This window comes from Xiphophorus couchianus, chromosome 19, assembly GCF_001444195.1.
Source record: "Xiphophorus couchianus chromosome 19, X_couchianus-1.0, whole genome shotgun sequence".
Classification (NCBI taxonomy): Eukaryota; Metazoa; Chordata; class Actinopteri; order Cyprinodontiformes; family Poeciliidae; genus Xiphophorus; species Xiphophorus couchianus.
The window spans coordinates 7,778,163-7,792,770 of NC_040246.1; the positions used below are offsets into that span (position 1 = coordinate 7,778,163).

A 14,608-nucleotide genomic window follows, 5' to 3' on the forward strand; every position below is an offset into this window, starting at 1 on the left:
TTTGAAAAGAAGATTTCAACAGGGATTTAAATATATTTTTATTAATAAGCCTACATTTATGTATTAATGCTTTTAGCCTATTATATTCTAAGCTTAAATGTACTTTCATTAGATGTAGGTGAAATATAATTAACAGGAATAAAGACTTGAAAACATCAGTTTGCGTTCAATGGTGTCATAAAGTAAAGTTTAAGCTAATTAAAAACTCAATTGTCAGTAAACTACCACTTGTTGTGTTTGGTTCTCCACGGTCATTTGAGTGGAGCGCGTTCTCACCTCTCGCATTTACAATCATGTTTTTTGTGATGACCAATCAAAGCTCACGCCGCTTTTGATACAGCCAATCAGCTGTTCGGGCCTTTAATTTAAAGACCCCCGCCCCCCCATTCGTCCCCACACCCAGTATAAATTTGAGCGCGAAGCGCCACACGGGATGCCGAGTTCACTCAGAAGAGAGAAGGTGATCAGTTTTAGGCCGAACGGGACCGATTACATCTGCAAAAATGGTCGAGGCTTTCTGCGCAACATGGAAACTGGTGGAGAGTAAGAACTTCGACGAATACATGGAGGCAATAGGTGAGGAATTTGGATTAAGTTCGCCTTTGTTTGTCAGAATATTTAATACGATTTAGTTCAAGCCTGATTTATTACACGAAATAAATATATTCTCTTGGCAGGAATTCCTTTTGCCACAAGACAAGTGGGAAATGTTACCAAAACAACAGTAATGATCAGCGCGGATGAGGATACCGTGATGCTGAAAACCCTGAGCACGTTCAGGAATACCGAGTGTGTGGCGAAACTCGGAGAGGAGTTTGACGAGATTACACCTGACGACCGACAAGTAAAGGTAAAAACTACAAAATGTTTCGTGTGAGTCGCAACCTATTCCTGTTCTAACCATGTGTTTCACATTCTGCCTTGTAGTCTACCTTTACCATGGAGGGAGACAAATTGGTGCATACACAGAAGTGGGATGGGAAAGAGACCAGATTGATTAGAGAAATCAAGAATGGAAAGATGGTGATGGTGAGTTTTAGTGAGATTTCCGCTGTTTGTACTTACAGGTGTGGCTAAATTCATTAGTTTATACTGCCGGTGGCAGTAATTGAGGCGTTAATCTGATTCTGTCCCCGATGAAAAATAAATAATATTCTACTTAACAACACTGAAAGCGAGTGGTTTCGAGAAATATATCAAGCTAGCACCGATCGTTCAAACGGCATCTCCTGAGCGTTGCCATGACGACGTTCACCGGACTCCATTAAAAGTTCAGTGAACGTTCGCTAGACTGAGCGTTTGCCGACAACGTTCGCTGGAGGTCAAAGTTTGCTGTATTAATGGCATTAAAGTCTATCAAGACAAACAATGATTAAAAACACTTATTTTTACCGTACTTGTGTGAACATCAGAGGCATTATAAGTAAAACTTTCATTAGCTGGTGCAAGGCATGTATTTCAATGCAGTCTAATTTGGAATTTAATATATTTTTCATGTAAGTAATAAGTATCCATCCAAGGAATGACTCAAGAATAATGCAAGTATTTGGTCAAATGCTACTCAAGTTCTTAGTACCTGATCAGAAAATCTATTCATTAATACATCGGGTCCAGATCGGGTCCGATCTAAATAGCGCAGATTTCTCTTCCAGATGCAGTTACAGAGGAAGTTGTGATGCTGTGCGTTTAGACCACAGCAGGAGAAGCCCTCATAATTTAAGTAGAGTTGTTTAATTTAATTGTTTATGGTTATTTGGGCCACAGTCAGTGTTTTCTGGCAGTGCAGAGAAACGCATATCTGCTTGATATGTGATGGGAGCAGGATTCTCTAATCAACTTAATATAAAACTGAATAAAAATTAAATGCAACTGAATAACCTATGTCAATAAAATAAAAAAATGGATGGGTAAATATAGAATATGACGGAATAGTTTGGAAACCGTCAGCCAAAATGACGGACAACAAATAAGTCTAGCTTGACCTCTGAGTAAGCCCGTATTAAAAAAGTACCTCCGTTTGCAGCAATAAATCTAAAGCTTTTCAGATATAAAAAAGGTCCATACAGATCTAGTTATGCCTGTAGAGGTTTTCTTGACCAAAGTAAGAAGAATCAAAACTAATTTCACCTTTACAAAATACTTTCAGTATACACAACTTGCATTGCTTTATTTCTTTTTCTAGACGTTAACCTTTGAGGGAGTCACAGCGGTCCGCACATATGAGAAGGTGGAGAGGAGGACATCATTTATGTCCTTGTAAACCACCAGAAGCAGCGTTATGTTTTACTTGACCTGAAAAATAAATGTGTTTTTTTTTTCTTTTTTTTTTTATATTTCAAAAAAATGGTTTGCACTTGACTTCTTTTCAGTACATAAGTATATGGTTTTAAAGCCATGGGCATGTATGATAATTTTAAGTGAAAACACCACAGTATCATTACATTAACACAAAGAGAAACTGGTAGTGTGCAGCAACTGGTGAGGTGAGGCACTGCCACACTCTGCTTCATACATCTGGAAACAATTCTGGTTACAGTGTTACATTTTCTGATATTTCATTAAAAGAACTTAAAAAAAAAAAAAGCTACATTGTGAAGAAAAATTTCTGCTTTTTGTTTTAATTGTGACTTTCTAAACCCTGGAAACATTCCCATGTCCAATATTTTGTGAGGTCCTCTGTAAAATACATGGATAATGATCGAGGTCCTAAACTGTTTCTGACTTTTGTATTAAAATTTAAATGTCCTCTCTGATGGACATTTACTCTTCCTGCTGCCTCAGCAGATCCATAGCCATCACCAAGGACAGTTCCCACCCTGGCTTCCCCATGTTTGTCCTGCTGCCCCTAGGGAGGCGCTACATTGTACATGTGTACAATGACAAACAATGAATTCTAATCTAATTTTAATTTAAATTGCTAAACCTTGCTAATATTTCAGACCCTCTATATTCTCTGTACAACTTCTCAGTGCAACATTGAAGGGAATATCCCATAGTGACCTCCGGATGGTCTGACACAAAGAGGCAGTGGCGTTTTTTTTTTTTTATATGGGCAACCGTCCATGGCGGCATCCCTCCCCATCACCCCTCCTGGTTCTCACACCCGCCTGCCCTCCCTATCCCTATTCCTCCCGGTAATACCGGTGGATTTTTTGACACCAGTAAAATAATTTATGTTGGAGTATCAAGTGATGTGTGGCACAAGTCGCTACGTAGTCCACACACCTTACCAGGTGGCAGTTATGCTAGTTGTTTGCCGACCGCCTTTAAAAGCTGGTCAGCTAGTCCACAGTACTTAATTTCACAGAATTAGCGGTAAGAAAGGAAGGATGTACAGTAGGCTCTGTCCGTGTCGGCACACGGTTGATTGGAGTCGCAAGGATACGGCAACTTCTCAGAAACATTTGGAAGAAGCTAGCTGCAGCCTGCTCAATCTTGGAACATTTAAATAAATCAGTAAACACTGGGAGTACCAGGGTTTTCCAGTACCAGTGCTTATTGCACTGTCACCCAAATCAGATATTCATTTAAGAAAAAATTGAAACAAACAAACAACCAAATTTTTTTAAAGCAAAGCGGTTGCAGTTTCAGAAACATTAAGGCTAAAACCAGAACACTGACGGACAGTCATTACTTCTATGGAGATGTCTGTGATGGATGGAAGAAATGAAAATGAACAAAGTTCCTGATTATTAAGAAGTGAGCACAAGCTGTCAGGCTCAGCAGGTTTCCAAAAGAAAGAAAAAGGCAGATTCTCTCTCCTGAGTCCATCTTTTCACCTTGGAGATGGGAAGCAATCTGCATTAATATATCAATAAAACCCTCTTTTTTTGACAGGTTCTTTGGTCTTTATATTAGAAATGCTATATCTGTTCCTCATGTTTTTTTTCTTTCCCAAGAACCTTTTGATTGACAACAACAGGGACTTCATCACAGCATAAGACCAGAAGAGACTCAGGGGACGTGCAGTGCAACATAGGAAAGGTTATTAAATTGTAAAATGATTCAGCAGAGTGTTTGCAACGAGAAACGCTTTCTCTGAACTGCTATTTGCGAATTTGTTTGCTCAGAGTAAATTGTTACAGTTACAGTGACTTTTGGCTCAGATAAGCTTCACCGAATAATGACATAGCAGCGTCCCTTATAGGAGGAAGGTTGACATTGAAATGAATCTACGGTACGTTTTATAGCAACAGCATTATCACACAATGATAATGATTAAAAAAAATCCACCTTTAAGTTTGTATTTTTTTGTGGGAAAATACAAAAATGCATTACAAATTTTTTCCATCAAAATTCCCAATATCACAATTATTGGCTCGTACAATACCTTTTACATTTCCTTTTAACCAATGCCACCTTGGAAGGAGAAGGTTGATTTTTTATTATTTTTTATTAATAAGACCAAATTTTTGTATTAAACATTTATTTATTTATTTTGTCTGATGTCATATTCTAATATTATTTGTCATATACAGTGAGAATATAACAGGAATAAAAACTTGAAAACATCAGTCTGTGTTCAATACTGTTTCATTAAGTGAATTTTAAACTTATTAGAAACTTATTTTTTAGGAAAACGTACTTTTTGTGTGTATTTCTCCATGTTCATGTAACAATATACCGAGCGATTGTCCCACTAACGCCTTATAATTTGACCTCCTGATGTACAACTTATAGAAATAATGTTTTTGTGCTGACCAATCAAAGGTCAGACCGCTTTTGGTACAACCAATCAGCTGTTCAGGCCGTGACCGGAAGACTCCGCCCCCAGTATTAATTTGACTCTACAGGCGCAACACGGGATGCGGAGTTTGGTGAGAAGAGAGAAGGATTACATCTGCAAAAATGGTCGAGGCTTTCTGCGCAACATGGACACTGGTGGAGAGTCGGAACTTTGATGACTACATGAAGGCACTAGGTAGAATATTTATGACGAATTAGTTCAAAAAATTGCACCGTAAATAATATATTAGTGGAATCAGACCCGCATATTCTCTTGGCAGGAATTCCTTTTGCCACAAGACAAGTGGGCAATGTTACCAAACCAGCAACAATAATCAGCATGGACGGGGACAGAGTGGTGGTTAAAACCCAGAGCAGATTCAGGGCCACTGAAGTCTCGGGCAAACTTGGAGAGGAGTTTGACGAGACTACATCTGACGACCGAAAAGTAAAGGTAAAAACTACAAAATGTTTCGTGTGAGTCGCAACCTATTCCTGTTCTAACCATGCGTTTCACATTCTGCCTTGTAGTCTACCTTTACCATGGAGGGAGACAAATTGGTGCATACACAGAAGTGGGATGGGAAAGAGACCAGATTGATTAGAGAAATCAGGAATGGAAAGATGGTGATGGTGAGTTTTAGTGAGATTTCCGCTGTTTGTTCCGCTGCCCTTGGCAGTTCTTGAGATGTTCTCCTGATTCTGTCCCCGGAGCAAAAAATAAACAATATTCTGCTTAACAAACACCGAAGCGAGTGGTTTCGAGAAACATATCAAGCTTAGAACTGAACGTTCAGACGACGTCCCCTGAGCGTTGCCTTGACGACGTTCGCAGGACTCCATTAAACGTTCAGCTAACGTTTACTAGACTTTCACTGAACGTTTGCGGACAACATCCACCTGACGTCAAAATGATATATGATAAAATGATAAAAATAAAACAACAAACAAACAGGCAACCCAGCCTGCAAAAAAACCCAGCAAAATTTTATTCTACTATACTTGAGGAATTTTCAGTTAAACTTTCATTAGAAAAATGTAACTGGTTCAGAGCATCAATAATTTTTAGTAGGGTGTAAAAGAAAAAAAAAAAATACAGGAAAATGTCAGCTTAGGATCAGGTAAGAGTAGCTCTACTTAAATATATATTTTACATAAATAAAAAGTGTCCACCAAGGAATGACTCAAAAGTAAAAAAAGAAATTATTGAAAATGACAAAAAGTACTAACTGATCAGAACAGGTAATTTAATATTTTTAAATAAAGTCAAACAGACAAAAGTTATGTGGAAAGCTTAGTATTGTAAAAACTAAAATATTTAAGAATTAAATAATTACAAAACAACAAATTAGAAAGAACTTTTTATTTTGTTGTCAACTGCTTGTGGTTTTCATGATGCAAGTAAAACTAAACAAAACTTATGTTACCTTTACAAAACATTCTCAGTATATCTAACTAGCCTTGCTTTATCTTTTTTTCTAGACGTTAACCTTTCAGGGAGTCAAAGCAATCCGCACATATGAGAAGGCCTAAAGTTTAAGGAAGGCGGACACCATTTATCCCAGCACAGTAAACCATCAACAAGAGCTTCTGCTTTTTACCTAAAATGAAAAATATGTAGTTTTTTTTTTTTTTTAATACTTCAAACAATGGTTTGCACTTGACTTCTTTTCATTACATAAACACATAATTTTGTAGTCATGGGGATGCAAGTTAACATTGAGTAAGAACAGTGCAGTATCACTGCATTCAAAAGAATAGACTGGAACAACAACAGGTGGGGCGATACAATTCCACACTCTGGAAAACAAAAGACTGGTCACAGTATTACAATTTCTGATACATAACTTTCTATATCCTGATCCTCGAGACATTCCCTTTCCCATTATTTTGTGAGATCCTCTGTAAAGTACATGGATAATGATCAAGGGCCTATACTGTTTCTGACTCATGTATTAGACTTAGACTGACTTTATTGTCATTTTGCATGCACAGGGTGTATACAGAACGAAATTTCGTTGCATACGGCTCAGGACAGTGTTTTGAGCTTCCAATGTTGTGAGGTTACTCCAGAATAAAATAAAATACAGTATAAAATATGAATATAAATCTAAATATAAAGTGCAGGAAGGACAGTAAAATGGAAGTTACTTAGCTCTGTACATGTGCAAGGTATAAAGTGGAGACCAGTTTTTGAGTGCAGTCCAGTTAAGAGTTCAGCAGTCTGATGGCAAGTGGGAAAAAGCTGTTTCGGAACCTGGTGGACCTGCACCGGATGCTGCGGAACCTCTTTCCAGAGGGCAGCAGGGAGAACAGTCCATGGTGGGGATGTGAGGGGTCACTGATGAAAAGTGAAAATGTGAAATACATAGCTAAATTAAACTTTCCTAATCTTTCAGACCCTCTATGTGCTCCGTAAAACTTCTCAGTGCAACATTGTTCCCTTTTATCTCCATCACTGGGTTGGCCTTTTTTTGCAACTCTGCATGCAGCCGTTATGATATGTTTGCTGTTGTCATCCGCCTCGGGAGGATCCAGTTCAATTTGTGGTGTCATTACCGTAGAGGCACCGTTCGATGTTGCGTGGACCAACCCCTATGAGACGGGACGCGCTGAGGGACGTGGACAGTTCAAAGCATTCCAATTTTTAGTGTTTAGTCGCTTAAATCCACATCTAGAGCCCAGCAGGAAACTTTTTTTTCCAGCTGCAGATACTAGAACGTTTCACACTCCTTAAGTTTATTTTGCATTTGAATGAAGCTAAGCTGCAGCTTCCACTCCTGTTATCAGCGTGCCACTCTTCACATCGAAACTCCTGGCCACTTCTCAATTAATTGGTCGCACAAAGTGATTCATGCAAACAGTGAAGGGATTCAGTGCTATAGTGATTTATACTGGAAAGCTTTTCAGTATAAAGACGGATGAATTTCTGAAGCTAAGCCGCAGTCTCCGCTCCTCTTATCAGTGCGCCATTCTTCACGTCTGAACTCCCGGCCACTTCTCAGTTAATCAGTCGCACAAAAATGATTCAGGTAAACCCAGGCGAAGGGATTTGACATTACAGTAATTAATGTATAATTTGATAACTAAAAAAAAGCTTTTGCACAAATATTTCGGCTCCTTAATGGTTAAAAGAAACCTTGCAGCCCAAGGTTTACAGTCTTTAATTAAAGTGCAAAAAAGGGGACTTATTTTCTTCTTTGTAGCAGAGATAATATTTGGATGTACGTAGAGTACTCGTTACAGGAGAATGACAAACGTTTCCTCTTTGTGAGGAATCTGTCTCACTGGTGTAAACTGACCTGCTTTAACCCTAACATTTGTTAGTTGTATAGTTGGATCTCAACTCTCAATCTTTAAAAGTTTGCAGTAACAGTAAGAGTGATAAGATAAAAGCAGTAGCCAGTTATTACCTGAATGTTGATATTGAGATGGTAATTGTTAAAGAGGTCTGGTTCTGACATGCTGACACTATTGAAGTGCCTCCAATTGGAGACTTGCATTTGATCTAAGCCATATTATTGTAGCTTTAAGAGAGAGAAAAAAAATCATATACATAGCAATGTTTTGCTGACAAATTGCTTTTATTGACAAAAATACCGAGGGCCTGACAAATTTATACATAATATAAGTTTACAGCAGGGAAAATGCAGTTTAGGTGGTAATAGTTCCAGTTAAAATAAACAGTCCTGTTTCATGTATTAAACTATTTACATCAAGATTCTTGTTGTCTCTGAGCAACACGAGTTTCTGTTTTAAAATTACATCAGTATTTCACGTGTTTCTGCTACTACTTAGGTTGTGATTCAAAGGAAGTCGTCATGTAGGCTCAACATATGGGAGCATAAAACACACACGCAACATGCACAGGTTATTAAAAGACAGCCAAAGATACCATCAAATCAATGGGATCATTACACTAACTAAGTATTGCACATTCCTCCTGCAAATATGCAACGACAGGACAGCTCACCCTTACATAGGAACACACCAACCACATTTCTGGTGGGTATTTATAAACATCACTGTAATATGCAGCCTTTACAGTTTAAGTCACTGGAGAGCTGCAACGTGTGCCCCGTCGTAGAGCTTGTTCCTAGAATTTCCTCTGAATCTGTAAGGAGTTTTACATTCGACTCAGGACTGGTGCCTTAAATCAGAGCACGCCTCATGTCTTCTGTGCAGCAAATGGTGCAAAAAAAGCCAATGTACCATATGCAGCTGACGAAGCTCAATCCGCGAGCATCTCAGGATTTCTGTGTTGCCAGGACTAAGTTGGACCACGGCTCAGAAAACGCTTAAAAGTTGCTGCGTGGAATCCACCATACAGTCAGTAACATTGCTAGTCGGGAGCAACAAATAAGAAAATCAGTTGCTGTTGCATGATCGATGTCGGGTTTTGCCCTCGGTGAACATCTCAGCACCAGGGTGTTTAGATGTTACCTGGGCAGAAGAACCTACTTACCCCAAATATACCAGGTACAGCTGGTAACGACGTCATGTGTTTGGTCAGTCAAGGAATTACAGAGACCAGATGGTGAAAACCATCTCAAAATAAACTTGGACTCAAACCAGAGTTCAAGAAAAGTAGCACCAACTTTTAAACAAGCACTTGGTGCAGATGGTTCCATTAAATAAGACTTAATCGCAGGTATCATCCTGCCAGTGAGTCTGGGAGCTTTCGGATACAGAGCAGGGTCATTCCATCCCATAGTTTACATGCAAAAATGACAAGAAAAATTCTGCTATGTTTCAGATTTTTTTTTTCCTTTAAGAACAAAATTCTTTAAATCAGTGAGATTATAAGAAATGTGTTATATTTGAAAAGCAAGCTAAATATATGCACCGACTATTTGCAAAAGTCTTGGTTGTTCAAGTTAAAATATAACTGGAGTGCAGAAATTGGAAATGAATCAAAAGGAATGACGCTGTCTTTGTGTATTCAAAATTAGAGCTCAACCAGACCCGCGAACAAAACGATAAAAACAGTCCTTCACATTTCAGCCGCTCTGGTCGCTTGTTGGACACAGTGAACGGGTGCTGCCATGTTTCTGCAGCCCGGAGTGTGACAGGACTTTGTCATTATGAGTAAGGCCACCTCAGATTAGATGCACACTAGGAGTTAAATGTGTAGAGGTGAGAAGGCATAAAATGGAAACTGAGCCTCGTCCTCGTCCAGGAAGAAACACTGGAAGTACGGCAGGTCATCTGGAGAGAAACATACCAGCCAGTTTTCTTTATTTTCTTTTAAAATTATTTTTCAGTTTAAGCCGTTGTGTATATTTTATTCATTAAGAGGGAATTTGTGCTTACCATCCATGGGAAAGCTGTCCAAAAGTTGTTCTGTTAACAAGACGGCATATTGTTAACTCAAACTCAAATCACAATACCAAAAGTTACAGAAACTATTCAGTACCTTCAACTTTCTCGTCTCTGGCAGCCTTCTCAGCAGGTTTTTCTAGAACAACAGTTTTCTACATAAATAAATGAAGCCACACTGATATGAACTCCAGAAGAATATTGGTTTAAATCTGTACCTTTCTTTGCCGGCTCCTGTCTCTCTTTAAGAACTCTGTCTTCTGCAAATTAAAACATATTCAACTCATAATTGTTTACAAGTATTGCATAATTATTTAATGTAAAGTATTTCGGTATTTTTTTTTCTTTGAATAAGAATCTTGCATATTGGCAACAAAAATGTTTTCAATCTTTACCTTTAGCTTTATCCTTTACCGTCTGCTTCGGGACAGTTTTCTCTGAAAAACAGTGTTTGCATCAATATGTTAGATCGAAGGCTTTTTATATAATAAAAGCTCAAAATTCTCGAAATTATAAACCATAACTCGTTTTTCTAGCTTTCTCCAAAAGCTCTTCTTTGAATTGTAGCTTCTTGCTGTTAACACAAATCCTCCCAAATAGGTATTTAGACAGATTTATGACAACAAGTAAATAAAAGTGGCAGGCCAAAAGCATTGTAAACAATATTTACCTCTGTAGCCAACAGCTTCAAATCTCATTCTGAGGAATCAATTTAATTTAATTTGTCATTTTTTAATTTGCCTTCCTTCACATTAAAAATGTTTATTATTTCAGCATCAATTATTTCCTGACTAAAATCTAGGTAGCAAAGTCACTATTGTAATGTGTGGCAATAAATGATACTGTCATCAATCAACTACTTTCACTACAATTTTACTAAATAAAATAATAATGATGCAACAAACAAACCACTGCATCTCCCTACCTTTCTTCTTTTCAGCAGGTGCTGGTTTTGCCTTAATAACAGCTGCTGAAACATGAATAAATTAATACACAGGAATAAAAATCACAAGTCAGATGTAGAACTCAATTACATACAAAACTGTAAAAATCTAAAAATGGAAAGAACATTCATGTTGATGTAATAAATATTTCTTGAAATGAACGAGATATTAGTATAACACAAACACAAACATATCTCGAGATGAATCAAAAAGAGAAAACTGTGGATAACTTGAAAAACTCAAACCTTTTTTCTGAGTGATAGGTTCAATCTTCTCCTTAAGAACCTCAACAACTGAAGCAACTAAAACATATTTCAGACCAGGTTTCTGACGCAAGAAAAAAACCCCCATTGGGATGAAAAAAAAACCCAACTAACTACAGCTTCAGCCACTACATTACCTTTTTTGACTTTTGAAGGCTTGGCTGTTTCTTTTGGAGCCTCAGGAACTGCAACAAAAACAAGGATTTTACTTCCTGGTTTGGATTTATTGAAACTTTCAGCAACTGTTCTCTCCTGACAGGCTTCTCAATTTTTGATTTTCTTTAGTTCAGTCCTTCTTTAATGATTTTACTTTATTGTGTTTACTTTTTGTGTCGAATTATTCTTAGTTACTATAGTTTAATAATGTTCCCTGTGTTTAGTTTTGGTTTACTGTCGGATTCACTTCCTAGTCCTGTGTATGCTCCCTCGCCCCATGTGCCACTTTCTGTCTCTCCCCTCATACCTGCAGTCGGTAAGCTAGTCAGCCCAGGTCCATCGTTCCAGCATTCACTCTCCCAGTTCCTATAACCCTTTCTCCTCTCACTTCTTGCTGGTTCCTCCTGTTTCATGCCATTGTTTTTCTGTTAATTCCCTGCCATCCTTTTAGCATGTATGTTTTTTGTTCTTCTTTGGCTCCCTTGGTTTCCTGTGATAGCTGTAAGTTTTTTGTTCTTCATTTTCTTTCATTATATCACCAAAATCTACCCGCATTTGGGCCCATCAACACAAGCTACCACATGACAAGAATAACTGTAAACACGTACCTTTTCGTAGCGGCGCTGCCTTTACTACTTTCGTCTTTGTTAAGGAGACGTTTTTGTCTGGGATTTCGAGCTCTTTGAGAGACAACAAAAGGTTATTAAAACTGAAAACTACTTTATCAGCTCATCTAAATGTGAATGTGACTCTTACTTTTCACAACTGCCACCTTTTTGGTCTTGATTGGAGTGGTTTCTGTGTAAAAACATTGTGATTTCAGCAACCCAAACAAACATATACAAATCTACGTACAAGTTTCAGGTACTGAAATTAATACTTGATATCCCTCTAGTTGCATATCAACTAGAGGAATTAACACCATTCCCCACAAACACATTTTTATTGTACTCAACAAAACAAATTGTAACATTAAAATTCTAAAAAATAAACTCAGCTGAGTTGTAAAATTGGCCTCTGTATATATGCAGTGATTTTTCCCTTCCTTCACAAAGGTTGCTTTAGTTTCTCAGGTGAAAAGGTAAAGAGAAAATTAAAATGGACTCAAATTTATTTCGCAAGTTTCTTAAAAATCTATACATGGATTACATAAAACAGTGTTTTGGAATAAAAAAAAAAAAAAAGACTTACTTAAAATTGAGCATTTTCAGCACCTCTGTATTTTACTTGCATTTTTATATTAAGAGCTTTTTGTGAATTGTATCTTTTATAAAACACACATTAAATATGTATACAGAAATGTTGAACATTGCCTCACCAGGTTTTGTCACATTAAGATGTTGCTTCCTGAGGACAGTTGGAAACTCCCGCTTGATTGTTCTTTTGGGCTTAATATCTAGAACAAAGAGGTAAATGACCAGTCATATCATCGCTTGGAAGGAAAAAAATGCAGCCCTCGCCTTATTTCCTCACTTTCATATTTCTTATTTCCTATGTTTCTTGGCTTCTTGTCTCTTAGTTCAGTTCTTCATCTTTCTGAAATTTTCAATCCTGTTGTACTTCTTTAATATATGAGAATTTCCTTCTCACCAACTTATGAAGTTTGTGTAGACCATAGAGACATTCAGAAATCTGATCTTGTGCATATATATCACACTGACACCATTGATGATGATCACTGAAATGCTAAACCATATCCAAGCAGAGTGCATATGACTATGAAGAGGGTTTGATGGAATCCATGAATCTGGGTTCCTGAAACACTTGAAAGCTAACTTAGTTAGGGTTAGTTTATTAGAAATGTCCTTTTGTTCTTACCTTCTTTAGGTTTCTTTACTCCTATTTTTGCTGTTTGGCGTTTCTGTTCAGATTTTCCTTCTGCTGAAAGTTTCTTTTCTTCTATCTTATCCTTGATAGGTTTCTCAACACCTAGTTTTTCTTTGGGAGGTTTCTTGACCTTTGTTTCTTCTTTGACATGTTTCTTTTCTTTGGGCAGTTTCTCCACTTTTATTTCTTCTTTGGCAGGTTTCTTTTCTTCCTTTTCTTTTGGAGGTTTCTCTGCCTTTATTTCTTCTTTTGGTGCTTTTTCAACCTTCATTTCTTTGACAGGTTTCTTTTCTTTAGGTGGTTTCTCCACTTTTATGTCTTTTTTGCGTGGTTTCTCTTCTTTCTTTTCTTTAGGTAGTTTCTCAACCTTTATTTCTTCTTTGACAGGTGTCTTTTCTTTCTTTTCGATTGGAGGTTTCTCTACCTTTATTTTTTCCTTTGCTGGTTTTTCAACCTTTACTTTGACAGGTTTCTTTTCTTTTGGAGGTTTCTCAAACCTTATTTCTTCTTTTGGAGGTTTCTCTGCCTTTATTTCTTCTTTGACAGATTTAACATCTTTTCTTTCTGTGGATGGTTTCTCATGTTTTATTTCTTCTATGACAAGTTGCTTTTCTTGTTCTTCATTCAAAGGTTTCTCGACTTCTATTTTTTCTTTGGGAGGTTTCTCGACTTTTACCTTTTCTTTGGGAGGTCTCTCGACTTTTACCTTTTCTTTGGGAGGTTTCTCGACTTTTGATTCCTCTTTCGGAGGTTTCTTCACTCCTGTTTTTTCTTTGGGAGGCTTCTCCGCCTTTACTTTTTCCTTTGGAGGCTTCTCGACTTTTGTTTCTTCTTTTGGGAGCGTCTCAACTTTTACTGTTTCTTTGGGAGGCTTTTCGACTTTTGTTTCCTCTTTCGGAAGTTTCTTGACTTTTGTTTCCTCCTTTAGAGGTTTCTCGACCTTTAGTTTTGCTTTGGGAAGTTTCTCCATCTTTACTTTTTCCTTTGGAGGTTTATCGACTTTTAGGTTTTCTTTTGGAGGTTTCTCAACTTTTACTTTTTGTTTGGGAGGTTTCTCAACTTTTGTTTCTTCTTTGGGAGGTTTCCCGACTTTTACCTTTTCTTTGGGAGGTTTTGCCGCCTTTACTTTTTCTTTGGGAGGTTTCTTGACTTCAATTTTTTCTTTGGGAGGTTTATCGACTTTTGTTTCTTCTTTCGGAAGTTTTTCAACTTTTGTTTCCTCTTTTGGAAGTTTTTCAACTTTTGTTTCTTCTTTTGGAGGTTTCTTGACTTCTGTTTTTTCTTTGGGAGGCTTCTCCACCTTTACTTTTTCTTTTGGAAATTTCTCGACTTTTGTTTCTTCTTTTGGAAGTTTCTCGACTTTTGCCTTTTCTT

At 37.5% G+C, this 14,608-nt stretch overlaps 2 protein-coding genes across 2 annotated transcripts in view; one reads left to right on the plus strand and one right to left on the minus strand.

The window, feature by feature from the left end:
* The first annotated feature begins 377 nt into the window (after positions 1-377).
* LOC114134442 (uncharacterized) overlaps positions 378-14,608 on the plus strand; it is a 36,574-nt gene continuing 22,343 nt past the window's right edge. Inside the window, exons 1-10 of the mRNA XM_028001066.1 lie at positions 378-576; positions 678-850; positions 928-1,029; positions 2,183-2,256; positions 2,785-2,871; positions 2,970-2,995; positions 4,823-4,921; positions 5,007-5,179; positions 5,257-5,358; positions 6,208-6,294. Of these exons, the coding sequence (XP_027856867.1) occupies positions 504-576; positions 678-850; positions 928-1,029; positions 2,183-2,256; positions 2,785-2,871; positions 2,970-2,995; positions 4,823-4,921; positions 5,007-5,179; positions 5,257-5,358; positions 6,208-6,258 (960 nt within the window). The 5' untranslated portion in view covers positions 378-503 and the 3' untranslated portion in view covers positions 6,259-6,294. The remainder of the gene's footprint in view (positions 577-677; positions 851-927; positions 1,030-2,182; positions 2,257-2,784; positions 2,872-2,969; positions 2,996-4,822; positions 4,922-5,006; positions 5,180-5,256; positions 5,359-6,207; positions 6,295-14,608) is intronic.
* On the minus strand, positions 8,289-13,505 carry LOC114134443 (neurofilament heavy polypeptide-like). Its single transcript, XM_028001067.1, has 12 exons — positions 13,226-13,505; positions 12,726-12,803; positions 12,164-12,205; positions 12,016-12,087; positions 11,389-11,436; positions 11,234-11,281; positions 10,970-11,014; positions 10,440-10,481; positions 10,263-10,304; positions 10,142-10,183; positions 10,039-10,068; positions 8,289-9,933 (listed from the first exon to the last, which is right to left on the minus strand). The coding sequence occupies exons 1-12, from the start codon at positions 13,503-13,505 to the stop codon at positions 9,848-9,850; spliced, it is 855 nt and encodes a 284-aa protein (XP_027856868.1). The 3' UTR covers positions 8,289-9,847.